General features: G+C 38.4%; 1 protein-coding gene across 1 annotated transcript in view; it reads left to right on the top strand.

Moving 5' to 3' along the window:
* The window catches only part of auh (AU RNA binding protein/enoyl-CoA hydratase), a 41,652-nt gene extending 20,622 nt beyond the window's left edge, over window positions 1-21,030 (top strand). The window contains exons 7-10 of the mRNA XM_084105537.1: window positions 9,475-9,662; window positions 9,751-9,801; window positions 16,321-16,368; window positions 20,088-21,030. Of these exons, the coding sequence (XP_083961663.1) occupies window positions 9,475-9,662; window positions 9,751-9,801; window positions 16,321-16,368; window positions 20,088-20,165 (365 nt within the window). The 3' untranslated portion in view covers window positions 20,166-21,030. The remainder of the gene's footprint in view (window positions 1-9,474; window positions 9,663-9,750; window positions 9,802-16,320; window positions 16,369-20,087) is intronic.
* The last annotated feature ends 1,384 nt before the right edge of the window (window positions 21,031-22,414 follow it).

The raw sequence follows: 22,414 nt of genomic DNA, 5'->3' as shown, positions 1-22,414 counted from the left end.
TGTACATGTTTTAATAAAGATGTGACCTAAATGTTTGCTCAATGTATTTGTGTTTTTACAATGGGGTAATTTTGTTGCAATAGCTTACACACAACACAAGGAAGCTTGATTTCAAACTTTGAACTGAATTTAGAGAGAGTTAAAAACAAGAACAAATAAAGAACAGGAACAAATACAGAGACTACAAGCAGTAGCACAAATAAATACAATAGAATAAAGAAACAAATGAAATTAAACAGTGCTGTACATTTTTCAGATAGGTCAAACAGTAGTATTCAGGTAAGAAATACCACAGAAATAAAATTATCAAATATAAAATATCTCTGCATAGTCTTAACTTTAATAAAGAATAATCTATATTTAATCTATACAGTTATTCAGTCAAGAGAAGTGAGTGATGAAGGAAAGAAACATTCCTTAACCATGCGGCTACCGCTGGTGGAGTAGCGGATGTCCAAACCAATAAGATTCTGCGACGGGCAAGAAGTGATGTAAAAGCGATAATGTCTGATTGGTCCCGGGTTAAAGTTAAGGTCTCCTTTGGAATACCAAATATTGCAATCAACGGACAGGGCTTAATTTGAATTTTTATGACTTCGGATAAAGTTTGAAAAACAGATGACCAATATTGGTTTAGACGGGGCACAATCAAAACGTGTGTTAAATCAGCTGGAGAGAGGGAGCATCTATTACAACTCCTGTCCGTTCCTGGATATATATCTGCTAACCTAGCCCTACTGAAATGAGCCCTATGCACTACTTTAAACTGAATGAGCCCCAAGCGTGCACAGGATGAGGATGAGTTAATCCTTTGTAGTGCATCCTCCCAGTGTCTGTCCGACAACTCAACCATCAACTCGCCTTCCCACACGTTCTTAATTTTTGAAAGGTCATGGTTTTCCAGAGACATTAGTTGAGAATATAATCGTGATATCAGTCCTTTTTTTGGACAGAGGAGGGTCATTTCTTCCCATGCTGCCTCAGTAGGGAGGACCGGGAAAGAAGGGAACAGTGCTTTGACACAGTGGCGTATTTGGAGATATCTAAAAAAGTTACTGCGTGAGAGATCATATTTCTGGCATATATTAGCAAAACTATTGAGCCCTTCTTTACAGTACAAGCTTTTAAAACAGGAAAGCTGCTTCCTGCCCCACTGAGTAAATGTTATGTCGAGAGAGGAGGCTGGAAATAAATGATTCTTACAAATAGGGCTAAGGGGGAGGGAGAGGTGAATTTGTAATGGTTTCGGAACTGGGCCCAGATTCTACGGGTGGACAGTACTATGGGATTGGAGGTAAACCTGGACCACTTTGTGGGCAGGGAGGAGTACACCAAAGCAGGGAGAGATGACGAGTGGCAAGAGTGTGCCTCAAGTGTACACCAGTCGGTGTCTGGCACATGGAGCCAGAATAAAATTTTCTGCAAGTTAGCTGCCCAATAGTAGTGAATAAAACTGGGGAGAGCTAGTCCCCCCACATCGCGACCCCTCTGAAGTAAGCCTTTATTAACTCTTGGAACTTTATTCTTCCAGATGAAGGAGGTAATGGATGTGTTAACTGATTTAAAAAATGATTTAGTCAGGAATAACGGTGGACATTGAAACAAATACAAATACTTTGGGAGTACGCTCATCTTCACCGATTGTACCCTCCCTGCAATGGTCAGAGGTAGGCAGCTCCACCTTTGAAAGTCAGCTTTCATTTGGTTAACTAGAGGTGTAAAATTAGCCCCAAGAAGAGAGGTGAAGGAACGCGTAATGTTTATTCCAAGATATTTGAAACCAGGATGTGTTAAGTGAAAGGGGACTGCTTCTTGTTTAATTTGCATTGTCAAATCATTAATGAGGAAGCATTCGCTTTTCTGATAATTGAGTTTGTAGCCAGAAAAAGACCCAAAATTATTCAATAGTGACACAATTACAGGGGCGCTAGTTTCTGGATTGCTTATATAGATCAAGAGATCGTCTGCATACAGAGAGACGCGATGTTCCTCAGTCCCACGCCCAACCCCCCTTAACAACAACGACGACTTCAAAGCAAGCGAAAGAGGCTCGATTGCCACTGCAAACGGGAGCGGGGATAGAGGACATCCTTGACGTGTCCCACGTGTCAGGGGGGAAAATTTGGAATGAGATTGATTAGTTTGAATACATGCTTGTGGGGACGAATAGAGCAGACGAATCCATGCCAGAAACGTGTCACCGAACCCAAACCTCTCCAATACGGCAAACAAGTATTTCCACTTCACCCGGTCAAAGGCCTTCTCCGCATCCAGAGAGATTACAGCTTCTGCTTTAATGATGATGCAACACTGTCCTGAATTGGCAAGTGACAATTCCCTCAACTGTCCTGAAACGTGAGCTAATGTCTTGTAGCGCAGCTTGCAGAGCAGACGCGATGTGGTGATGTGAAGCAGGGTTGGGGATCGTTTGAATTTTAGCAATTTCGATTCCAGTTCCGATTCTGCTTATCGATTCCCAGTTTCGAATCAATATGGCAACAAAAAAAAGTCAAACATATTGTAGATATCAAACATCTTTATTCTTGTCTGTTGCAGCTGAGTGAACAAAGAACAACTAACTAATAAACTAGACTAACTCATATACGTTAAAACATTATTAAAGACAAGTATTCAGTCAGTTATACAATAAGAACAAATTTACAAAATAAGAGCAACGAGCAAAATAAGCAATAGTACAAAATTGAAATCAAATGTAAAATAATACTGAATAGTTTTCTTTTTTAAAATAAAATATAGATTCATCCTTATTAAAGTTACAAAAGTATTTTAGTCATGATCAATGAGTGATTTTCTTGGTCTTTTGTTGTTTGATTAATGTCGATGACACAGACGGCAGCAGGTGTATTAGGCTGCTGTCACTTTAAGACCTCATGCACGCATCCGTTCCCTTCTCAACTGTTTATATTCACTCAAGTCATACCCCACTGTGCTTACAGGAATGCTTTGACATCATTTTGTGTGTATTTGTCCGTTCAAGCGCAAGAAGAAATGAAAAATCAATTCAGTATTCATGCACTGTAGGAAATTGTAATTTTATAACAAGTAACTGAATCCTGAATTGGAATCGATTTTCGATTTCCAACCCTAATGTGAAGCAATTTGCGCATTTTAAGAAAAAGAGCGAGAGAAGAGGCGGCACAGCTGAATCACTCGCACTTTTTGTGAAATGTGACCCTGGACCACAAAACCTCTGAAAGCTGAATACATAATCTTTCCATTGATGTATGGTTTGTTAGGATAGGACAATATTTGGCTGAGATACAACTATTTGAAAAACTGGAATCTGAGGGTGCAGAGAAATATTGAGAAAATCGCCTTTAAAGTTGTCCATTTCTATTGGCGATAGTGCTGCATCCATTCACAAAAATAAATGTTTTATATATTTAAGGTTGGAAATTTACAAAATATCTTCATGGAACATGATCTTTACTTAATATCCTAATGATTTTTGGCATAAAAGAAAAATCTATAATTTTGACCCATACAATGTTTTTTTGGCTATTGCAACATAAGACTGGTTTTGTGATCCAGGGTCACAAATAACGTCTCACAGAAAGTTTTCAAATTGCTGATTTGCTCTGATAATCTGTTTGGATTTGTTCAATCATTTAACCAACATGCTACTGCATAAATGTTTGCGGGAATATCCCGCCCTATAATCGCGAAACCCGCAGGAATGTGTAAAATTATGCGCAATTGCGTGCCGAAATTCAGGCCCTGTTAACAAATGGAACCTTATTGTAAAATGTTACTAAGTTTTGATGACAATTTTGATTTTCAGATTAACTTTCTCTCTAAGTCATGATATTGTAGGTGGTCAGATTGCTTCATTTGCTTATTTTCATAGTTCTTCATACTTCCTGTCCTGTGCTGGGAATGAGGAGGAACAGAAGGTCAGCCCAGGCCAGTGGAATAGGCCTAGATAAATGTGCAGACATATGACATGAATGACTCACCTTCAAATAGTGCGAAAAGCAGTGATACCAGTTAAATGGGTTGGAGTGTTACAGTAGATGATTAGTGTGTGCTTGTTGACGTTTTATTTTCTCATGGTGTGAAAGACAAACTTGTATCTTATCTTTATCTTTAAAAGAGTGTTTGTGTGGCATTACTCAGTAGTTAAATAAGAGTGTGTGCAAATATATCAATAAAAAACACATTTTAGAATATCAGTATTTACAGGTTTAAGAGCGATTGTCGAGTTCACGCGCGTGATCATAGGTAACTAAACCTATGCGCGTGAACTCGACAATCGATTACTATGGACTTCGACCGAAAACAGGATGTAAATACAGGTATGAGCGCTGGCCGAATAAACATCATTTTTATTCATATCTTTCACATCTACTGCAGTCAGATTCACCCGTGTTCACTCTGAAGGAATCACTCACATGATCTGTGCACGTGTAATGACACATCAAGGATGTTAAGAGGCTAAAAGCAGGTTTAAATCATGCCCCATTGAAGTCAACAGGGTGCATATTTTAAAAAGAGGATAACACGGTGTAGGCAACACCGACTTTTGTCGTTGTTCTCTGTATTGACAGCACTCCAAATTTACAAAAAAATGAGCTCAATGTTAAAATTGACCGGAGTTCTCCTTTAATCCCAAGCCTAAATGCTGCAATTTATATAAGAATTGCACTCTGCATGCGTTTAATTTGTACAAAGAAATTAGTTTCTTTCCAGGAATTAGGCCCTTATTATGGACTGTTACTCAAGACCCCAAAGCAAAACAAAAATAGTGTACGTAAAATGTACATGTTATTTGAAAGTAGAAGTGCGATCACTTCACTGTTTATGCCTAGTCCATGCATCTGCAGTCTCTCGCCCCTGTCAAATTTGACAAGATTAGATTAAAGGTTGCAGGGATTGTGTAGCCCTTCCAGGAACTCGAGCACATGTTTGACTGTGACGCTCTTTCTTGACGGCCTCTCCGGTTTCTTGGAATAAAATGTGTAACACTTACCAGCCCCTGCTTGATTTCAAAACAACCCTGAGCTGACCTCCGTCACACTCTTTGCCCTTAGTCTTTCTTCAGCATGTTGACACCGTTTATGGTAATCTTCTTCTTTCTTTTTTTTCTTTTTCTTTTTCTGGTTGGTGTTGTAAATGCATTGTATAAAGGCAAAGGCCACTTTCTCACAAGCCAGGACTGATGTGATGCAATAATTTCCCTGAATTTCTTGCTAAATCTCTGCCGCATAACAAAATGTTGTTTGGAGTTTAGTCTAAAAAAATTCACTAATGCATGAAACACATTTGATCTACTGTTTTTCATCTATGACTTAAGTTCTCTAACATCAACAATTATCATGAAAACTATTTAATAGGAAGCCAAAGAAATAGTTTTGTCTGTGAAACAGAATGATGACTAATGAAATGAGAGGATTGCAGTATAACTAGATCTTGTCATTGCTCATGGTTGTGTTTGTATGTTTGTAACGATCGGCCTTATTGGAAGATGTTACTTGAATTAAAATGGGTCAGATCAAACTGTGTGAGTTTGAGAGTGTTTAAGAAAGAGACCGACGACAGAAACGAGATGAATAAAGAGGTGGCAGTCGCCCGTGGAGGGTTGTGAACTGCTTTATTAGTGAGCACTTATGCAACACGTCTCTGCACTTTCATGTGTAAACATCTTTCTCACACAAGATCTTGAGTTGTGCAAGAGTTGTGCAACGCAGTCAAGAGATGGCCTGATTACAATTGTGAAAGGAACCTGTCCTTGTAAGTTGCGGTTACATGCCATAACTGCAAAATTCTCAAGAAAAGATTCATGATTCAAAGATTATGAATGCAAGTTGTCTTAGAAATGATAAATATTGATTTGAATAATATGAAGACAGCTTTCCAAAGCCCTACAGTGTTCAGGGTTGCCAATCTCATTTTAGGATGAGGGCCAGATGCGGAAAAAATAAACCATCCAACATGTTTAAACCACTGACAATTGGCCTACATTAATATTAACCTTACAAACTACAAATTAATAAAACTAGAAAAACACACTGTTCTGTGAAAACTGCCTTTTTACCGTGAAAAGATTTTATACATTTTTTAAAATGTTCTATTTAATATTTTTTATTAGGTTTTGATTTAGATTTTTCATGGCTGATTCCGATTTATTTTTTCTTTAAGGAAATTTGTTTGTTGTTTATTTGCTCTGCAACAGGCCACTGTTAAACAAAAAGAAATCTGTAGACATTTGAAATTAGAGGCAAGCAAACAAAGATGCTGCACAGATGCAGCACGAACAGTTGTTTAAATTAGATGGTATAACTTCAAGATTTTACGCAAAAACAGAATGGTCTGACTTTTGTTTTAATGAAATGATGCTATAATTACTCTAGAAGACACCTGCACGAACCAAAAACAGCCGACGGACTGAATGAAACTGCAAATTCACCCTTTTGCCAGTAGGTGGCGCTTATGAAACAGCAGCATTATAGCTTTTCCTTGTTTAGCGCTGTACACAATCAGCGCTGCATGTGTAAACACTACTTTATACGGACGTAAGAGGACAAGGAAATGTTATCGAAACTATTCTGAAGACAGTTCCCTTCATAGATATTCATATAAACCCCTACCACCATTTTTTCTTGCTATACGTCCTAAGTTTTTGCTCTGCTGTGTTGTCTTTGCGTCCGTCTTCAGCGTGTCCCGTCTCTGGCCTGTGTCAACGTCCTGTTTACAGACTTTGTAATATTTCCCACACAAATGACATTTTGAGAAATAATTGCAAAACCGTTTTTGTGCAAGTCCAGAATAGAGATCGGCCAAAATAAAACTTAAAACCGCTCCGACTTGTGCCCCGGTTGACCTTCAAGGCTGCATCTCTATTTTCTATTATTTGTTCACATCATCCCCCAGGCCAGGGCCGTATGTTTGAAACCCCTGGTTTACACTCTTCAGGAAATCAACATGTAAATGGCTGAGTTATAACCAGGGGTGCACATAAGTGGTGCGCAGGTGCGCATGCGCTACCCAATTAAACAATGCGTACCAGATGAATTGCCGCAACCCTCATTTGCGTACCTAAGATTTGGGGATAGATAGGTGCGCAATCTGTGGTGTTGGATAGGCTTGCTTTAAGATAGTAACTCTAGTAAGCACTTTAAAGTTGTCATTTCTTTGGTTTTCAGAGTTAGAAAAGCAGATATTTGCACATTTAATTTCCAGAGCTTGAAACAGTTATGTTATTTTGAAAGTTACAAGGTTTTAAAGATCAGACATTCTGTTGCACTTCTTCTCTTAATTTTCAGTTGAAATTAAAGTTCATGTGAATCATGTCACATGACATTATCCATGCATCCCTCTAATTTGTTCCTCCCGTGAGGTGGGTTAAGGAAAAAATGCATTTGAAAATGTGAAAACCAAGCAACAACCCCAGGTTCTCCCTTGAGAACAAGACCAAAAATGTTATGTGCACCCCTGGTTATAACTGACCGCACATAAAAAAATGAATTCATTGTCATGTTTTTCCAAACCTGTCTGTCGTTAAAAAATTTTGGAAAGTTTAAAAGGCTCTTTTCCATACAACAATAGGTCAAGTATAAGTCTCTCAACTCAAAACACACCACAGAAAGAACCATAAATTAGTCCATTTGTCTAGTACTCCAACTATATACTGTAATAGAATTACTAGTATATTCCAAGTCTGCTAAAGCCGGTAGCCAGATTGAAATTCCCATCCACCAAAACTTTCTCCATTTTAGGCAACATACTGAATCACAGACTTCAGTTATGCCACACATACAAACCATTGGCGTTTTGAACCAGTGGCATTTTTCAGTCTGAATGCAGATGAAAATATCATTGTTTGTGTGAAGAACTAACTGAAATTTATCACAAGACTTTAAATGTAGCGCTCATAAAGTGTCCTTATTTTCTGACAGATGTCACTTGATCTACTTTTAATATGATTTTATTCTGCTATTTATTTGTTTTGTTTCCTTGAACTTGACAACTCTGGTCATTTTGAGCTCTATACTGTAGTTATTGTTTAATTTGTACCGGTTAAGAAGTTTGGAATAGAATTGAAAAATACCCAGTTTGCCCTTAACTATAACTTGATCTTATCACTTGCCACGTCTATGCCATTTAGCAAAACAAGTAAAATGTTTTCAACATACGGGACCTAGATATCAATGAAATTCATTTCCTGCTGTTGAATAGATAAAATGAGATAAACAATCTTGCTATTGTTTAAAAACTGTAAAGTCATAAGCTGTCATAAGCACAGCTTCAGATTCTCAAACACGCACACACACACACACACACACACTTGTTGTGCCTTCATTTGTCTGCTGGCAATTTCAGTTTATTTTGCTGTTCTGAATTGAATAAAAAATGGTTTGTACAATTTTCCTTGTCTCTGTTGATTTGCATTGAAGTGACCATAATTACCTCCATTTCTGTACGTGGATTGTGACTTTAACTGCCCGCTGAAATAGTGTAGTTTAGTTTAAGTAGTAAAAATCTTTGTGTAAATTGAAATAAATGAAGGCTCCTATGAGCATGGATGCAGCGAGTGGCCCAGTCATTTCCAAGACTCATTGTAAAGCAATTAGCTTCGCTTTGTACAATTTTGTACAAAAAAGCTCAGGCTACACAGTTGATACCATGCTAAAACACAGGCCATGAGTGTTTCTCTTCAACCACAACACTTTCAATGAATGACCAGCACTTTTAAATATTTTTGTGCAACAAATGTTTATCACATGAGTTTCTGGAGTTGTGTATGGAGAGCTAAGATGCAGCCTTTTGTTGCAGTTGCGAATTACAATGTGTATTTTTTGATAGTGTTAACACCATTGAAGCACAATGCAACTAACTGCTCTTGTTCTCACTCCTCATCAGCTTCTCACACTCACTTTTTGCTTAATTTTCCAACTTCAACTGTGGCCAAATGGCGAGTTTTTCGAACACTTTAAAGATGTTGTTTTCCGTTTTTCTGCAATCAGAGAATCAACGAAAGGCGTCCTGAGAAGTTGCATCTTTCTCTTTGACAGCCCTAGACACCGCAAACAAAAAAAGAGAAGAATTTGACACTATAGTTTAGCCGATCAGAGAACTTGAGCATTGAGTTTTGCTGGCATGTCTTTGGAAGGTAGTGATTCGAAGAGATTATCATCGTTCATCAAAAATATGAAGTTTTCAACATTCATAATAATAATGTGACGCTGAAGACTGGAGTAATGATGCTGAAAATTCAGCTTTGCATCACCGGAAGAAGAAAAAATTCACATAGAAAACGGTTATTATAAATGGTGGTTCACACAGTATTACTATTTCACAGTATTACTGTTTATGTAAATGCAGCCTTGGTGAACATAAGAGAGTTCTTTCATAAACATTCAAAAATCTTACTAACCCCATAATCAAACATGCCTTGAATGTGATTGAATGTCACAGATTAATATGAGATTATTTGTCCTCGTGTTTTGGCTGTAGGGGGAACTCAGCGCCTGCCCCGCACTGTAGGAGTGTCCGTAGCTAAAGAGCTGATATTTGCGGCGCGGGTGTTGAGCGGCGAAGAGGCCAAGAGGCTCGGCCTAGTCAATCATGCGGTGGAGCAGACTCCCAGTGGAGATGCCGCGTATTTGCGAGCTCTGGATCTGGCCCGTGAATTCATCCCTCAGGTATGAACCGCCATGCTCGCTCATTCAGCTTCAACAGTTTCTTACTGTACACTGTTCTGATGAAGGTTTGATGATTGTTCTCTTCAAGGGGCCAATTGCGATTAGAATGGCGAAGTTGGCAATCGACCAGGGAATAGAGGTAAGATTGCACATTGTACTGACTTATCTGGTCAAAAATAAAGAGTTTGGTTGAAGAAACTTCCTTTGATGTCAAGAAAAAAAAAGACTGGAAGCATTTTAAAAGTTCATCATTATTTTGATATGTTACCATGACTATTAAAGGGGACCAATTATGCAAAATTCACCTTAATAAGGTGTTTGAACACTGATGTGTGTCTACAGTGTGTGTAAACAACCAGCCTATAATGGTAAATCATCCACTCCTTTTTTTAATAATCCCCATAAATCATAAACAGTGTCTCCAAATGAGTGGTTCCAGATTTCCCCGTCCTCTTACTCTTAACGATCTGCCCTATTAGCATAGATCCCACCCCGAGTGAGCCGCGGCAGTCGCCACTTCTGTTTCCTTGCTGTAGCAGCCGGAGATACACAATGTCTGCGCCAAAAAACATTACAAATGTTCTGTTATTGGATGTACCAGCGAACATAACGGTCTCTATAGACTCCCGGCATCTGACCCACTGAGGACACTGTGGCTAAATCTAATTTATGAAAAAATCGTTAAAGTGTTATATATTTGCACAAATCATTTTATGCCGGACAGCTTCACAAACAAGGGTCAGTTTAACGATGGATTTGCACAAATGTTGTGTCTGAAAGATTTTTATATTAACATTACGGTACATGCTAGTCGATGAGTTGAATCAACTTAACTCCACAACAACTATGTTCATTCATCCACTTACTATTCAGTAACGTCCAGTTGCTTTCTAAAAGTTGTAACTTCTTCCTGAGTCTCTCCATCAGTGTCCAACTCTGGTTCGAACATGTAAGGTTGAACACGCTATTGACAATTTCTGACATATTTGCTGCGTGAGATCCTCCAGTTTTGTTGTTGCCAGAGTATCGGAAGCACGAGCTGTAAAGGCAGCAGCAGCTCATTTGCATTTAAAGGGACACACACAAAAACGGCATGTTTTTACTCAAAATGGACAAGCTATAATAAAGGATCTGTGGGGTATTTTGAGCTGAAACTTCAGACACATTCTGGGGACACCTGAGACTTATATTACATCTTGAGAAAAGAGGCATAATAGGTCCCCTTTAAATAATCTTGCTTTTCCCTGATGTTCGTGAGCAAACGTATAAGAACAGACATACTATATGATGCAGCGGATATACATCTGTTATAATACCTATGTCCATCTCTCAGCATGTATATGCTTACCAGTAAAAGTGTTTGTACGTGAAGTCATGTGCAGATCCGAGTTACCAAAGAGAGCCTCTGCTTCATGACATTACCTTGACCCCAGAGGCCAGCCTGTCAACACCGCACGTCCTTTAGGAAGTGTCCTCCTCATCTTTTCTGTGGACGTCATTAAAAGAGGAAAAAAGCTAACACAGGCTCATTGGAAAACGTGCCTCTATCTACATGTTAGCAAAACTCCTAAAACGTACATAAAATTCACTGCAGTTTCCAGCTGAAATGAACACTAGAGGCAGTTAAACACCAACAATGTTTTTAATTCTTTTTACACAGGGGCAGATTATTAATTAATAAGGGCGTAGTGTTGTGCAAGGAATCGCATGGAAATATGTTATGACCTTTTGCACTTTTACCATAGCACATCCTTTTAGGGATGCACGATATATCGGCCACTATATCAGTATCGGCCGATATATGTTAATTTTTAATGAATTTGGCCGATATCTTAAAGCCGATAAATAATGTATTGTTTCCTTCAGTTGAGACACTTCAGATGGGTTTCATTTGCTTGAAATATAATTAGAATCACTTCAAAAAAGGAAAATACAGTCAAGTGCAACATGAGCAGCGCCAGTCTGTCATATAGACTACATCAAATTATAATGAGAACATTATAATTGTGTGTTTGGGACATGGCTTTTAATGGTGAGACTTTTGTTTTAGTAATCAGGCTCTCAAAAATTTTCAAAATTCGAATTTAGATTTATCAGCCAATATATCGGTTATCGGCTTTCAAATATAAAGAATTATCGGTACCGGCCAAAATTTTCATATCAGTGCATCCCTACATCCTTTGTGAACCAACACATTTTGATGTTTGTATCACATGGCTAGCTCCATATGCGTGGCTTTTCTCACCTGGTACAGCACTGCACTTGTCGAGTCCCATGAAGCACCAGTCATGACAAAAGAGCTCAAGGACTTAAAGCAGCAAACTAAAGCGCCATTGTTGCTTCAGCAAATGTTTTTATCTCATGTTTGCTTTTGTTAACACTATCAGGTTTAGTGTAGGTGGTAGGGGTGGGCGGTATGACCAAAATTATATTTCACGGTAACGATATACATCATGATATAGTTATTTATTTGTTGTTTTTCTGGAAATTCGACAAATAGTGCTTTATATATTAAGTAAACTTAAATACTTTACAAGTAAAAGTACTTCACCTTGTTTGATTACTTTTTCTTTTATTTGGAACTTGATAAATATAGTAAATGAAAGAAACTCAACATTGAGATGAACCATAATATAACAAATTTCACAGTATTCCACATTCCACAGTTTGATGTGGACAGACCTTATTGTTATAACTTTCCTCAAGTAATCTTCTCACAGCTATAAAATAAATAACACTTAACAGGGAAAAAATACTGCAGAAAATATAAATATGTAAAGACTTGAAGAAAACTATATATTTTCCCCCAAAAAATACCAAACATAAACACGTCTTGTATAAAATATTAAAACAAAGTAATCACTTCTTGCTGAAAGAAAATGTTAAATCTTTTTGCAGCAAAAAATATAAATATAATAATTTTTCCTTGCTCACAATTTGTAATTTGTAATAATATGTTTTGAGAATCTCAATCAAAACAATTACAAATTGTGAGCAAGGAAAACAAGCTGGTCAACTGTCTCAGGTTTCAGTGCTGATCTGCGGCATGTGATGATATTCCCGCTCGGATGGGGCACTTGTGGCAGGGATGCAGAGAGATTCTTTTTCCAGGCTGGCCACTCGTGGAAAATTGGCCTTGTGCTGCCTCCACCATTCCTGGGGGTTTGTCTCACCATCAACTTCAGCTGTCTGTAAATAGCTGTTAAGCTCCATTTCCATGGACTCTCTCTCTGACTGAGGGACAGCTTGGCATTTACGTGATTTTATTTTGAAGAAGCTGCCCAAACAGCTTCGACTGGTGGCAATGACGCTCCCTCTGCAGACTTTCTTTGTTCAGCTGCAAGACTCTCCATCTCTGCTGCAGCTTTGACCTTCATGTAGTCCACTCTCTCTGCTTCTACGTATGTGGTTTTAAAGCGAGGGTCGAGAAGGGAAGCCATGTCAAGCATCTCCTGGGTGGATTGGTCTGCATGTTTCTCATTCAAATAGTCCAGAATCCGCACCTTGATGTGGTGAGCTGGGTATCATCATCCTGTGGCTTCAGAACCTGCTCATTGAAAAGATGAAGCACAGGTTTCAAGTATGAAACACTCACGTACTGTTCCCCAGACAAGGCATCTGTGAACTCATCTGTGAAGATTCAAGAACATCCATGTCCTGCCATGTCAGAGCTAAATGTCTGGTCTTTTTGTCAGCTTGCAGGACTTGTGTTAGAGCTTTCTCCTGCTCTATGACCCTTTCGATCATTTGTTGCCTGGAGGCCCATCTGGTTGGAGTCTCAGTGATGAGTTTATGAGCAGGCAAGCCCAGTTGTGCCTGAGCAATGGCCAGTTCACCCTGTCTTTTCCAAGTATTTGAGAAGGCACTCACGACTCCAACTGTACGATCAACCTGGGGCACCTTCACACCTCTCTCTGTTTAGATGGATACATTGAAAAAGGTGTATGTATAAGCATGCTATAGTATTATTAGCTGACAATCACACTTTACAAGTAGCATACATTTAAACATCTTTAAAATATTTCTCTCTATAATTAAGATTAATTAACAAGATAAACAACATGAATATTACATATTCTCGGTATCCCATATCTTGGATCAAGGGTTCTGATCAAGTCTCGAAACCCCTTCTTTTCCACACTGTAAACTGGTGCCATGTCTTTACAGATATACATCGTAATGGCCTGTGTTATTTCTTTCCATCTCTGAGTTTTTTCATATGCGATGCCTTTAGTGAAAGATTCGGCCAAGCTAGTTTGAACCTGAGGTGATGGCATCGTTTTGGTTTTAGCATCGGAGGTTGACGGACCGCTTGATGTGTGGCGCATCTTTTGGCTTTCATGATATTCACGTCCGTGTTTCATTTTGAGGTGATGAAACAAATGACTTGTGCTACCGCTGCTAGTGAGCACATTAGCTCTACATACACTCACCTAAAGGATTATTAGGAACACCATACTAATACTGTGTTTGACCCCCTTTCGCCTTCAGAACTGCCTTAATTCTACGTGGCATTGATTCAACAAGGTGCTGAAAGCATTCTTTAGAAATGTTGGCCCATATTGATAGGATAGCCTCTTGCAGTTGATGGAGATTTGTGGGATGCACATCCAGGGCACGAAGCTCCCGTTCCACCACATCCCAAAGATGCTCTATTGGGTTGAGATCTGGTGACTGTGGGGGCCATTTTAGTACAGTGAACTCATTGTCATGTTCAAGAAACCAATTTGAAATGATTCGAGCTTTGTGACATGGTGCATTATCCTGCTGGAAGTAGCCATCAGAGGATGGGTACATGGTGGTCATAAAGGGATGGACATGGTCAGAAACAATGCTCAGGTAGGCCGTGGCATTTAAACGATACCCAATTGGCACTAAGGGGCCTAATGTGTGCCAAGAAAACATCCCCCACACCATTACACCACCACCACCAGCCTGCACAGTGGTAACAAGGCATGATGGATCCATGTTCTCATTCTGTTTGCGCCAAATTCTGACTCTACCATCTACATGTCTCAACAGAAATCGAGACTCATCAGACCAGGCAACATTTTTCCAGTCTTCAACTGTCCAATTTTGGTGAGCTCGTGCAAATTGTAGCCTCTTTTTCCTATTTGTAGTGGAGATGAGTGGTACCCGGTGGGGTCTTCTGCTGTTGTAGCCCATCCGCCTCAAGGTTGTGCGTGTTGTGGCTTCACAAATGCTTTGCTGCATACCTCGGTTGTAATGAGTGGTTATTTCAGTCAAAGTTGCTCTTCTATCAGCTTGAATCAGTCGGCCCATTCTCTTCTGACCTCTAGCATCAACAAGGCATTTTCGCCCACAGGACTGCCGCATACTGGATGTTTTTCCCTTTTCACACCATTCTTTGTAAACCCTAGAAATGGTTGTGCGTGAAAATCCCAGTAACTGAGCAGATTGTGAAATACTCAGACCGGCCCGTCTGGCACCAACAACCATGCCACGCTCAAAATTGCTTAAATCACCTTTCTTTCCCATTCTGACATTCAGTTTGGAGTTCAGGAGATTGTCTTGACCAAGACCACACCCCTAAATGCATTGAAGCAACTGCCATGTGATTGGTTGATTAGATAATTGCATTAATGAGAAATTGAACAGGTGTTCCTAATAATCCTTTAGGTGAGTGTAGTTTGCAAATCACGTTTTTCTGGTCTTTGTCAGATTTTGCACACCACAGACGTCGCACCTCTTTTAATAACAAGTTCCTCCTCCTGCTCGGGATTGCTTTCTGTCCTCCTCATGTGCTCGTTCATCTTTCTCCATGTTTCAAACGTGCAAACTCGCAGCGTCTCGCTCAGTCTCACACACTTGAGTTAACCACGCCCACTTATTTGCATTTTGCGGTATACTATGGATTAAAAAATCTGTTATGTTTGACATTTTCTACCGCGGTAACGATATTTACCGTCATACCGTCAGCCCTAGTAGGTGGTACGTTATTTTCAAACGTGATAGAGCATCAAACTTTTAGCATCACTCTACATGCATTTAATTTCTGAACTGCCGCCATACGTACAATAAAATATTTTCAGTTTCAAGTTAATCTGTTTCAGAGAAAACTGAACATGCTTTCAGTGTCACTCACTGGACATTTCACTTTTTGGAAGCGTTGCAAAACATGAAAGCAGCAACGTAATATTACATTTTGCAGAAATGTTGCCACAGACACGTTTTTCCCAATGAGCCTGGGTTGAAAAAAAGCAATTGCTTATATTTGAAGATGCTTCACTAGGAAGCAAAATAGCTTGTTTTCATCTGACCTTCTTTAGAAGAGCTGTCGCTGTTAAAATGAAGAAAGAGCCTCTATTGAGCCTCTGATGCCAAAGGACATTTACTTAAAATTCAGTTGTTTTTCTAGTGAGGAGTTCAGATATTTCTGTGTTTGTGAAATGCCAAGATCACCTACAAAAGTAGGTCTCTGTTCTTCTGTGTTGTCATGAGGAGCTCTTGCACGTTTATTGGATGGTTTGTTCCCACGGCTACGAGGAGAAAAGAAAGTGTGTTGTATGGGCACTCGACATCACATCAGACTTAACTTCTCTCGTGACTTATACAGTTGTTGTGGTTCATATAAACATTCTGAAACGGATGATGCAAAACTAGTGTCGGATGATGTTGTTGTTGTTGTTTTTTCCAGGTGGATTTAAAGACAGGATTAGCTATTGAAGAGGCATGCTATTCTCAGGTATGTTTACACAATGGAAATTCCCATTAATCTGAGAATCAGAATAGTATTTTGTTGTGTTAACTTTTGTTTTTTGAGCCAAAATACTGTTCTACAATAAAGCACAACAGCTGGGATCCAAAGTAAAAACCCCATTTGTTTTCAACATGGAGAAATATATTTTACCAATGATTGATAAACCTTTCAAGAGCCATGTGCTGGCGCTCTGGCTTCTTCGCCTGAAAACGGGCGAAAACTTGAACGTTTCGAATTGTTAAATTTTTTTGCTTCATCGGATGGGGGTGGAACTTGGTGACTTTTCTTTTATTACCTATATGAACACACAAAAAAATCAAGAAGATGATTCTGATATGTTAAAGGGTCGTAAAAAAAAAAGTCACACTTAGCTTCCTCCCGCCCGAAAACGGGCGACATAGGAAATGAATGGGAAATACGAAAAAATAGGAAAACTCAGAGAAACTTTTGGTGGTACAAGCTACAGATCAGCCACTGTGCTGAAAAAAAGTGTACAGCAATGAAGGGGTGACACTCTTAAACATCAAGAGTGCAAATAAGACACCCTCCCCCCCCCCCACACACACACCCACACACACACACACAGAGAGAAATGAACTGGTAAGACTGAAACAGCAAATTTTGCCCCAAACTATATAAAAATTATATAATCATAATAACTCCAAAACTATAGCAAGGAGAGTCAAAAGGTAGGTATCGTTTGAAAGAACTCTTTTTAAATTTTTTGAAAATATAAATTACATTACATTTGGACATTGTCCTGCCAAGAAACAGCGGATAAAAGACAATATATATATATAATTTTTATTATGATTTTGCATATCTTTCTTATTTGTCATGGAATAACTCAGGAAGGAAATAAGGTAGGAGGAAAATTCTTTTTTAGTGAAGTCCCCCTACATGTTAGCTGCATCTGGATAAAAAAATAATAATTTTTGGATAAAGGAATCAAAAATTACAGCATTTTGAAAAGAGATAGCCTTTTTGTACAGTCTTTGACACCCCCTCATGGGCAATTTTTTCTCCATGAAGAATATCTTGTCATAAAAGCAATAGATTATCTTAATTTTGGGCTCATTTTAATTGTAATAATATGCTGTAAAAAATGAAGTGCCATTTTCAATTATCTGAGAATGTTTCATGAGCTGTATGATGTTTTTGACACATTGCAGTACATTATTTTATAGATTATGAAAAAAAAGAAATTCTATTTATCAGCAAATAACTCAGCAATACTTAAGAGTTTTTCAAAGTGGATACATTCACTGTAAAGTTCAGACTCTAAGCTTTCAAATGACATCAACTTTGTGTTAATCAAGGCAAGATTTTTGAAAAATATGGTAATGAATATTTTCGCAGCTAGGTGGCGCCTGCTGGCGGTACACTTGGTTTTAGAGGGATTACTCAGCACTCGTTAGGAATTAATAAATGTAATTAGATTCATTAAAAAGCTGAGATCCTAAGCTTTAAAATGATATATAATTTGTGCTGTTCCATTCAGTGATTGATTAGTAATAAATTGTTTTCTTTCCGAATGGGAATAAATCAAATAAAAAAATAAAAAAGCTATAGGCCGCCTATAGGCGGTAATAGGACATGACACAAATTAATAAATTTTGAAGCCACTAGGTGGCGCTCTTCTCACTTGAAAATTTTTTTTTTTTAGGCCTGCACTCTAATTTGATGTGAAATGTTGCATTTATTGAAAAATAAAATAAAATAAATAAAATAAAAATATATATATTAATTCTAATGGAAAAAATAGCTCATAAAAATTATATAATTAATGCAAAGTATCATAAAAAATTCTAAAAATTCTAAATAATAATCAGAAAACATTATAGAACAAAAATATATTTGATTGGTTATCCTGGGAAAAAGTAAAGTAAAATTTTAAGGCTTCGCCCGTTTTCGGGCGGGAGGAAGCTAAGTGTGACTATTTTACGAAGAAGCCCAGAGGGTTAAAGGAGTAGTTCACTTCAGAATTCAAATTTCCTGGTAATTTACTCTCCCCCACGTCATCCAAGATGTTCATGTCTTTCTCTCTTCAGTCTAAAAGAAATGAAGGTTTTTGAGGAAAACATTCCAGGATTTTTCTCCAATTAGTGACTTAAATGGGTTGAAGGTCCAGATGTGAGTTTCAGTGCAGCTTCAAAGTCTCTCTACACGATCCCAGCCGAGGAATGCAGGTCTAATCTAGAAAAACATCTGTCATTTTCTAAAATAAAATAAAACATTTATATACTTTTTAACCACAAATGCTCGTCTTGCACGTCCACGACTTCACGCATTACGTAATCATGTTGGAAAGGTCAGGCGATAACCTGACGTATGTAGAAAATGTAGTGATGGGCGGAAAACTCTCATCGCATTTTCTCATCCAACTTCGAAATCATCCGACATCGTTGTTTTACCTTTTATTAAAGGTGCTCTAAGCGATGTCACGCGTTTTTTAGGCTGAAACATTTTTTGTCACATCCAGCAAACATCTCCGCACTATCCGCTAGCTGCCTGTCCCCTGAACACACCGTAAAGACACGCGGTCTCTGTAAACAGCCCAGGCTCCACAAACGGCAACAAAAACAAACTGGCCCAGCCTGGACCACGAAACATAACAAACAGTGTCCCAGCCAATCACCGACAAGAATTATTTGGGGATGGGGGTGGGGGGGTTAGTGCGCGTGCACATGAAGGGGGGGTGTGGGGTGTGGAGGAGAGAGAAGCATGAAGAGGGAAGTTAGCTAGAGGAGAGATGTCCTAACAACGACTAATGTTAGAATTATATGCTCTTGACTTTTGATATTGCCGACAAAGAGACGACGTTCCGATGAACAAATAGCAAAGAAGAGGGGAAAAGGAGAAGGAACGTGCGATGTCCCGAATTAACATCGGAAAAGCACGGAAGGGAAGGGGAGGGGACGGGATGAGGAGGAGGGAGGGTCGAGCTAGTTTTGTTTGACAATACTTCGAACGTCAACAAGAAGTGACTTCACCCAGCATCACTTTAGAGCACCTTTAAGGTATTTTTTTTGTAAATGGTGTTTGACTTATTCTTTGCACGTTCGCTTTGTAAACACTAGGTCGGTACTTTTACTACGTAATGCGTGGCGGATTGCAAAGCTAGTGCAAGACGAGCATTTGTTGTTAAAAAGTATATAAATGTTTTTTTAATGGCCAATGGTTTCTCTAGATAAGACTCTTATTTCTCGGCTGGATCGTGTCGAGACTTTGAAGCTGCACTGAAACTCACATTTGGACCTTCAACCCGTTGGACCCCATTGAAGTCACTATATGGAGAAAAATCCTGGAATATTTTCCTCAAAAACCTCAATTTCTTTTCGACTGAAGAAAGAAAGACATGAACATCTTGGATGACGTGGGGGAGAGTAAATCATCAGGAAATTTTAATTCTGAAGTGAACTACTCCTTTAACTCAAGTCCCAGCTCGAGGTCCTTTCCCGATCCTGTTCCCCTCTCTCCTCTCCTATCTCTTCCTGTCCGTCCTCATCGTCAATAAAGGCAAAAATAAATAGTCGCTATATAAAAAGAATTTTTAATTTCATATAATCAGCCGTTTCAAAGGTTAACATGATGCACTTCATGCAGAGAGTGAACGCTGGCCTAGATCACTCAGAAAGCCACTATATTTAGCCCTCGAGGCGGCACAGCTGTAGCGTTCCTCTGATACGACTGTTGTCTCCTAGGTGATCCCAACCAAAGACCGGCTGGAAGGTTTGCTGGCGTTCAGAGAAAAGCGTCCTCCTCGCTTTAAGGGCGAGTGACACCGGCCTAACCAACCCAGTTACAAGCAGCTGCCTTCCACATTGCCTTTCTGAGTCCCGTAAAGACTGATGCATACCTGAAATATTTGTAGCGCTGCCATGATAGTCAGATCTGTAGGCATTTCAGCTCAAATGTGTGAAGAGCAAGCTTGAAAGATGAAAGCTATTCCTTCCTTTGTGATTATGAACTTCTTTTCTTTCTGTTGTATGTTTGTTACATAATGTAAAGAGACTTCATTCTCATCAGTTAATAAATAATACAGAATCCACTTCAAAATGGGAAATTAACTATGACAATTCATTCCATTACAAGACAGTTGAAGGAGTTGCATTACACCTCAAACTGAATCCGGTTGTGTTGGTTGATTCCAGGAATCAGCACTGATATATAAAGCATTAAAGCTGCTTTGTAAATGGCTACTGTAAGCAAAGCTGTTAGGAAAAAGTTCTGAAATTTGTCTATACTCAGTGTAATTCAACAACACAACTATTTAATAAGATTATCTTACTTCCTCCAGTGAGTTTTCCCCCAATGCCCTCAGTGTTTACTCATGTTATCTTACAGATATATCCTGCTCTTCTAGATATCTGGCAGTGAACATCACTGGATTAAAAACGGCTTTATTCATGCAAACTTTGCAAACAAGGAAATGATATACAGTATTTATGCACTACTGTTTAAAAGGGGTTAGAAAGATGTTTTTGTTTTTAAATAAATGAATGCAAAGATGCATTAAATTGATCAAAAGTGACAGTAAAGACATTTCTAATGTTACAAAAGATTTCTGTTTCAAATAAATGCTGTTCTTTTCAACTTTCAACAAGAATCCTGGACAAAATATATCAGTTTCCACAAAAATATGAATCAGCACAACTGTCATCATTGATGATAACCAGAAATGTATGAAGACTGGAGGATCAAATTCAGCTTTTTGCATTTTACAATATATTCACATAGAAACAGCTATTTTAAATTTCACAATATTACTGTTTTTAATGTATTTTTCATCAAATGAAAGAATATGAAAGTGTGAAGTGAAGGTGAGCAGAAGAGATTTAAGAAAAAAAATGATCAAGGGATAACATCAAGGGATGAAACGGAAAACGTGACCATTTTTTTCTTGAATTGGTCACTTTCGTAAGACATAATTAAACAATATAAATGTTATTTACAACTTAACATCCCCAATTGTTCTGTAACATTGACACAATGAAAGTGAGTCACGCTTCCAGCTTCTCCATTCCCAGAAACTCTGCAATCATTTCACAGGAACTGATAAAGCTGATAAAACTCTTAAAAATTCATGTGTAACAGTTACAGTTGTGGCTGAATATTACAGTTGTGGTTTTACAGTCTTTGTTATTTGAGCTTCAGTGGCAAAAGAGGAAAAAAACCCTGACTGTTTCCAGATCTGCTGAGTCAGCCAGCAGGAGAGCCGCCCCAGGGGCTCATGGGGGATTGAGTTATTAACACACTGATGTAATGCTTATCTAATACACACACAGCAGGAAAGCACACGACTGCCCGAATACACATGAGCCTAGGATGTGTTCGCTCCTGTCAGCTTTTATTCTCATTTTATTTCATTCAAAGCTTCTGAAGGCTCAAATGTCAAAAAGGGCCGTTTATTGCTATAATAATACATGTTTATATATATATATATATATATATACACACACTTCTGGTGCTGCATAGTTTTGCGGAGTGCTTTGTTGTCGATTCACATTTGATTTTTAAAATGAGACGAACCGCAAATGTTTCTGTCCAGTCAGACTGTAAAGAACAAGACTATCTTTTTCTTATTTCACCTTTGTTAATAAACTTTAAACAGACAGTGTTTGTAGTTTTTAACCAATTAATGAATAGCCTAAGATCAGGAAATTACCATTCCACTTCACGTTGTCCAATGAAATTAGAGCTTGTTCTGCCACATTACAATTGGTTGGTGAATTATAATTGTCTGACGGCAGAGATAAGTAAATATGAACAGAAATATTTAGACTTTTGAGCCATTCGTTACTGTTTTGGACCCGTTGTCATATTAAGTAGGCCTATAAAAAACAAATGCATTTTGTTCTGTTGAGCACATTGATTCATTTATCATGTGCCTGAGCTGACGTTTATATTCTTCAATATCTGTCTAAAAACTGGCACAGGAAGCAATGTTGCTCTGAAGTACTGTAACTTATTTTAATACATGTATTAAAACTAGTGTTATCATTTTCCCTTTACACTTGAGCAAACAAAA

This window comes from Abramis brama, assembly GCF_963993115.1.
Source record: "Abramis brama genome assembly, chromosome: 25".
NCBI classification, from domain to species: Eukaryota; Metazoa; Chordata; class Actinopteri; order Cypriniformes; family Leuciscidae; genus Abramis; species Abramis brama.
The sequence above is the reverse complement of the archived record's forward strand: the minus strand, read 5'-3'. Positions and strand labels throughout refer to the sequence as shown.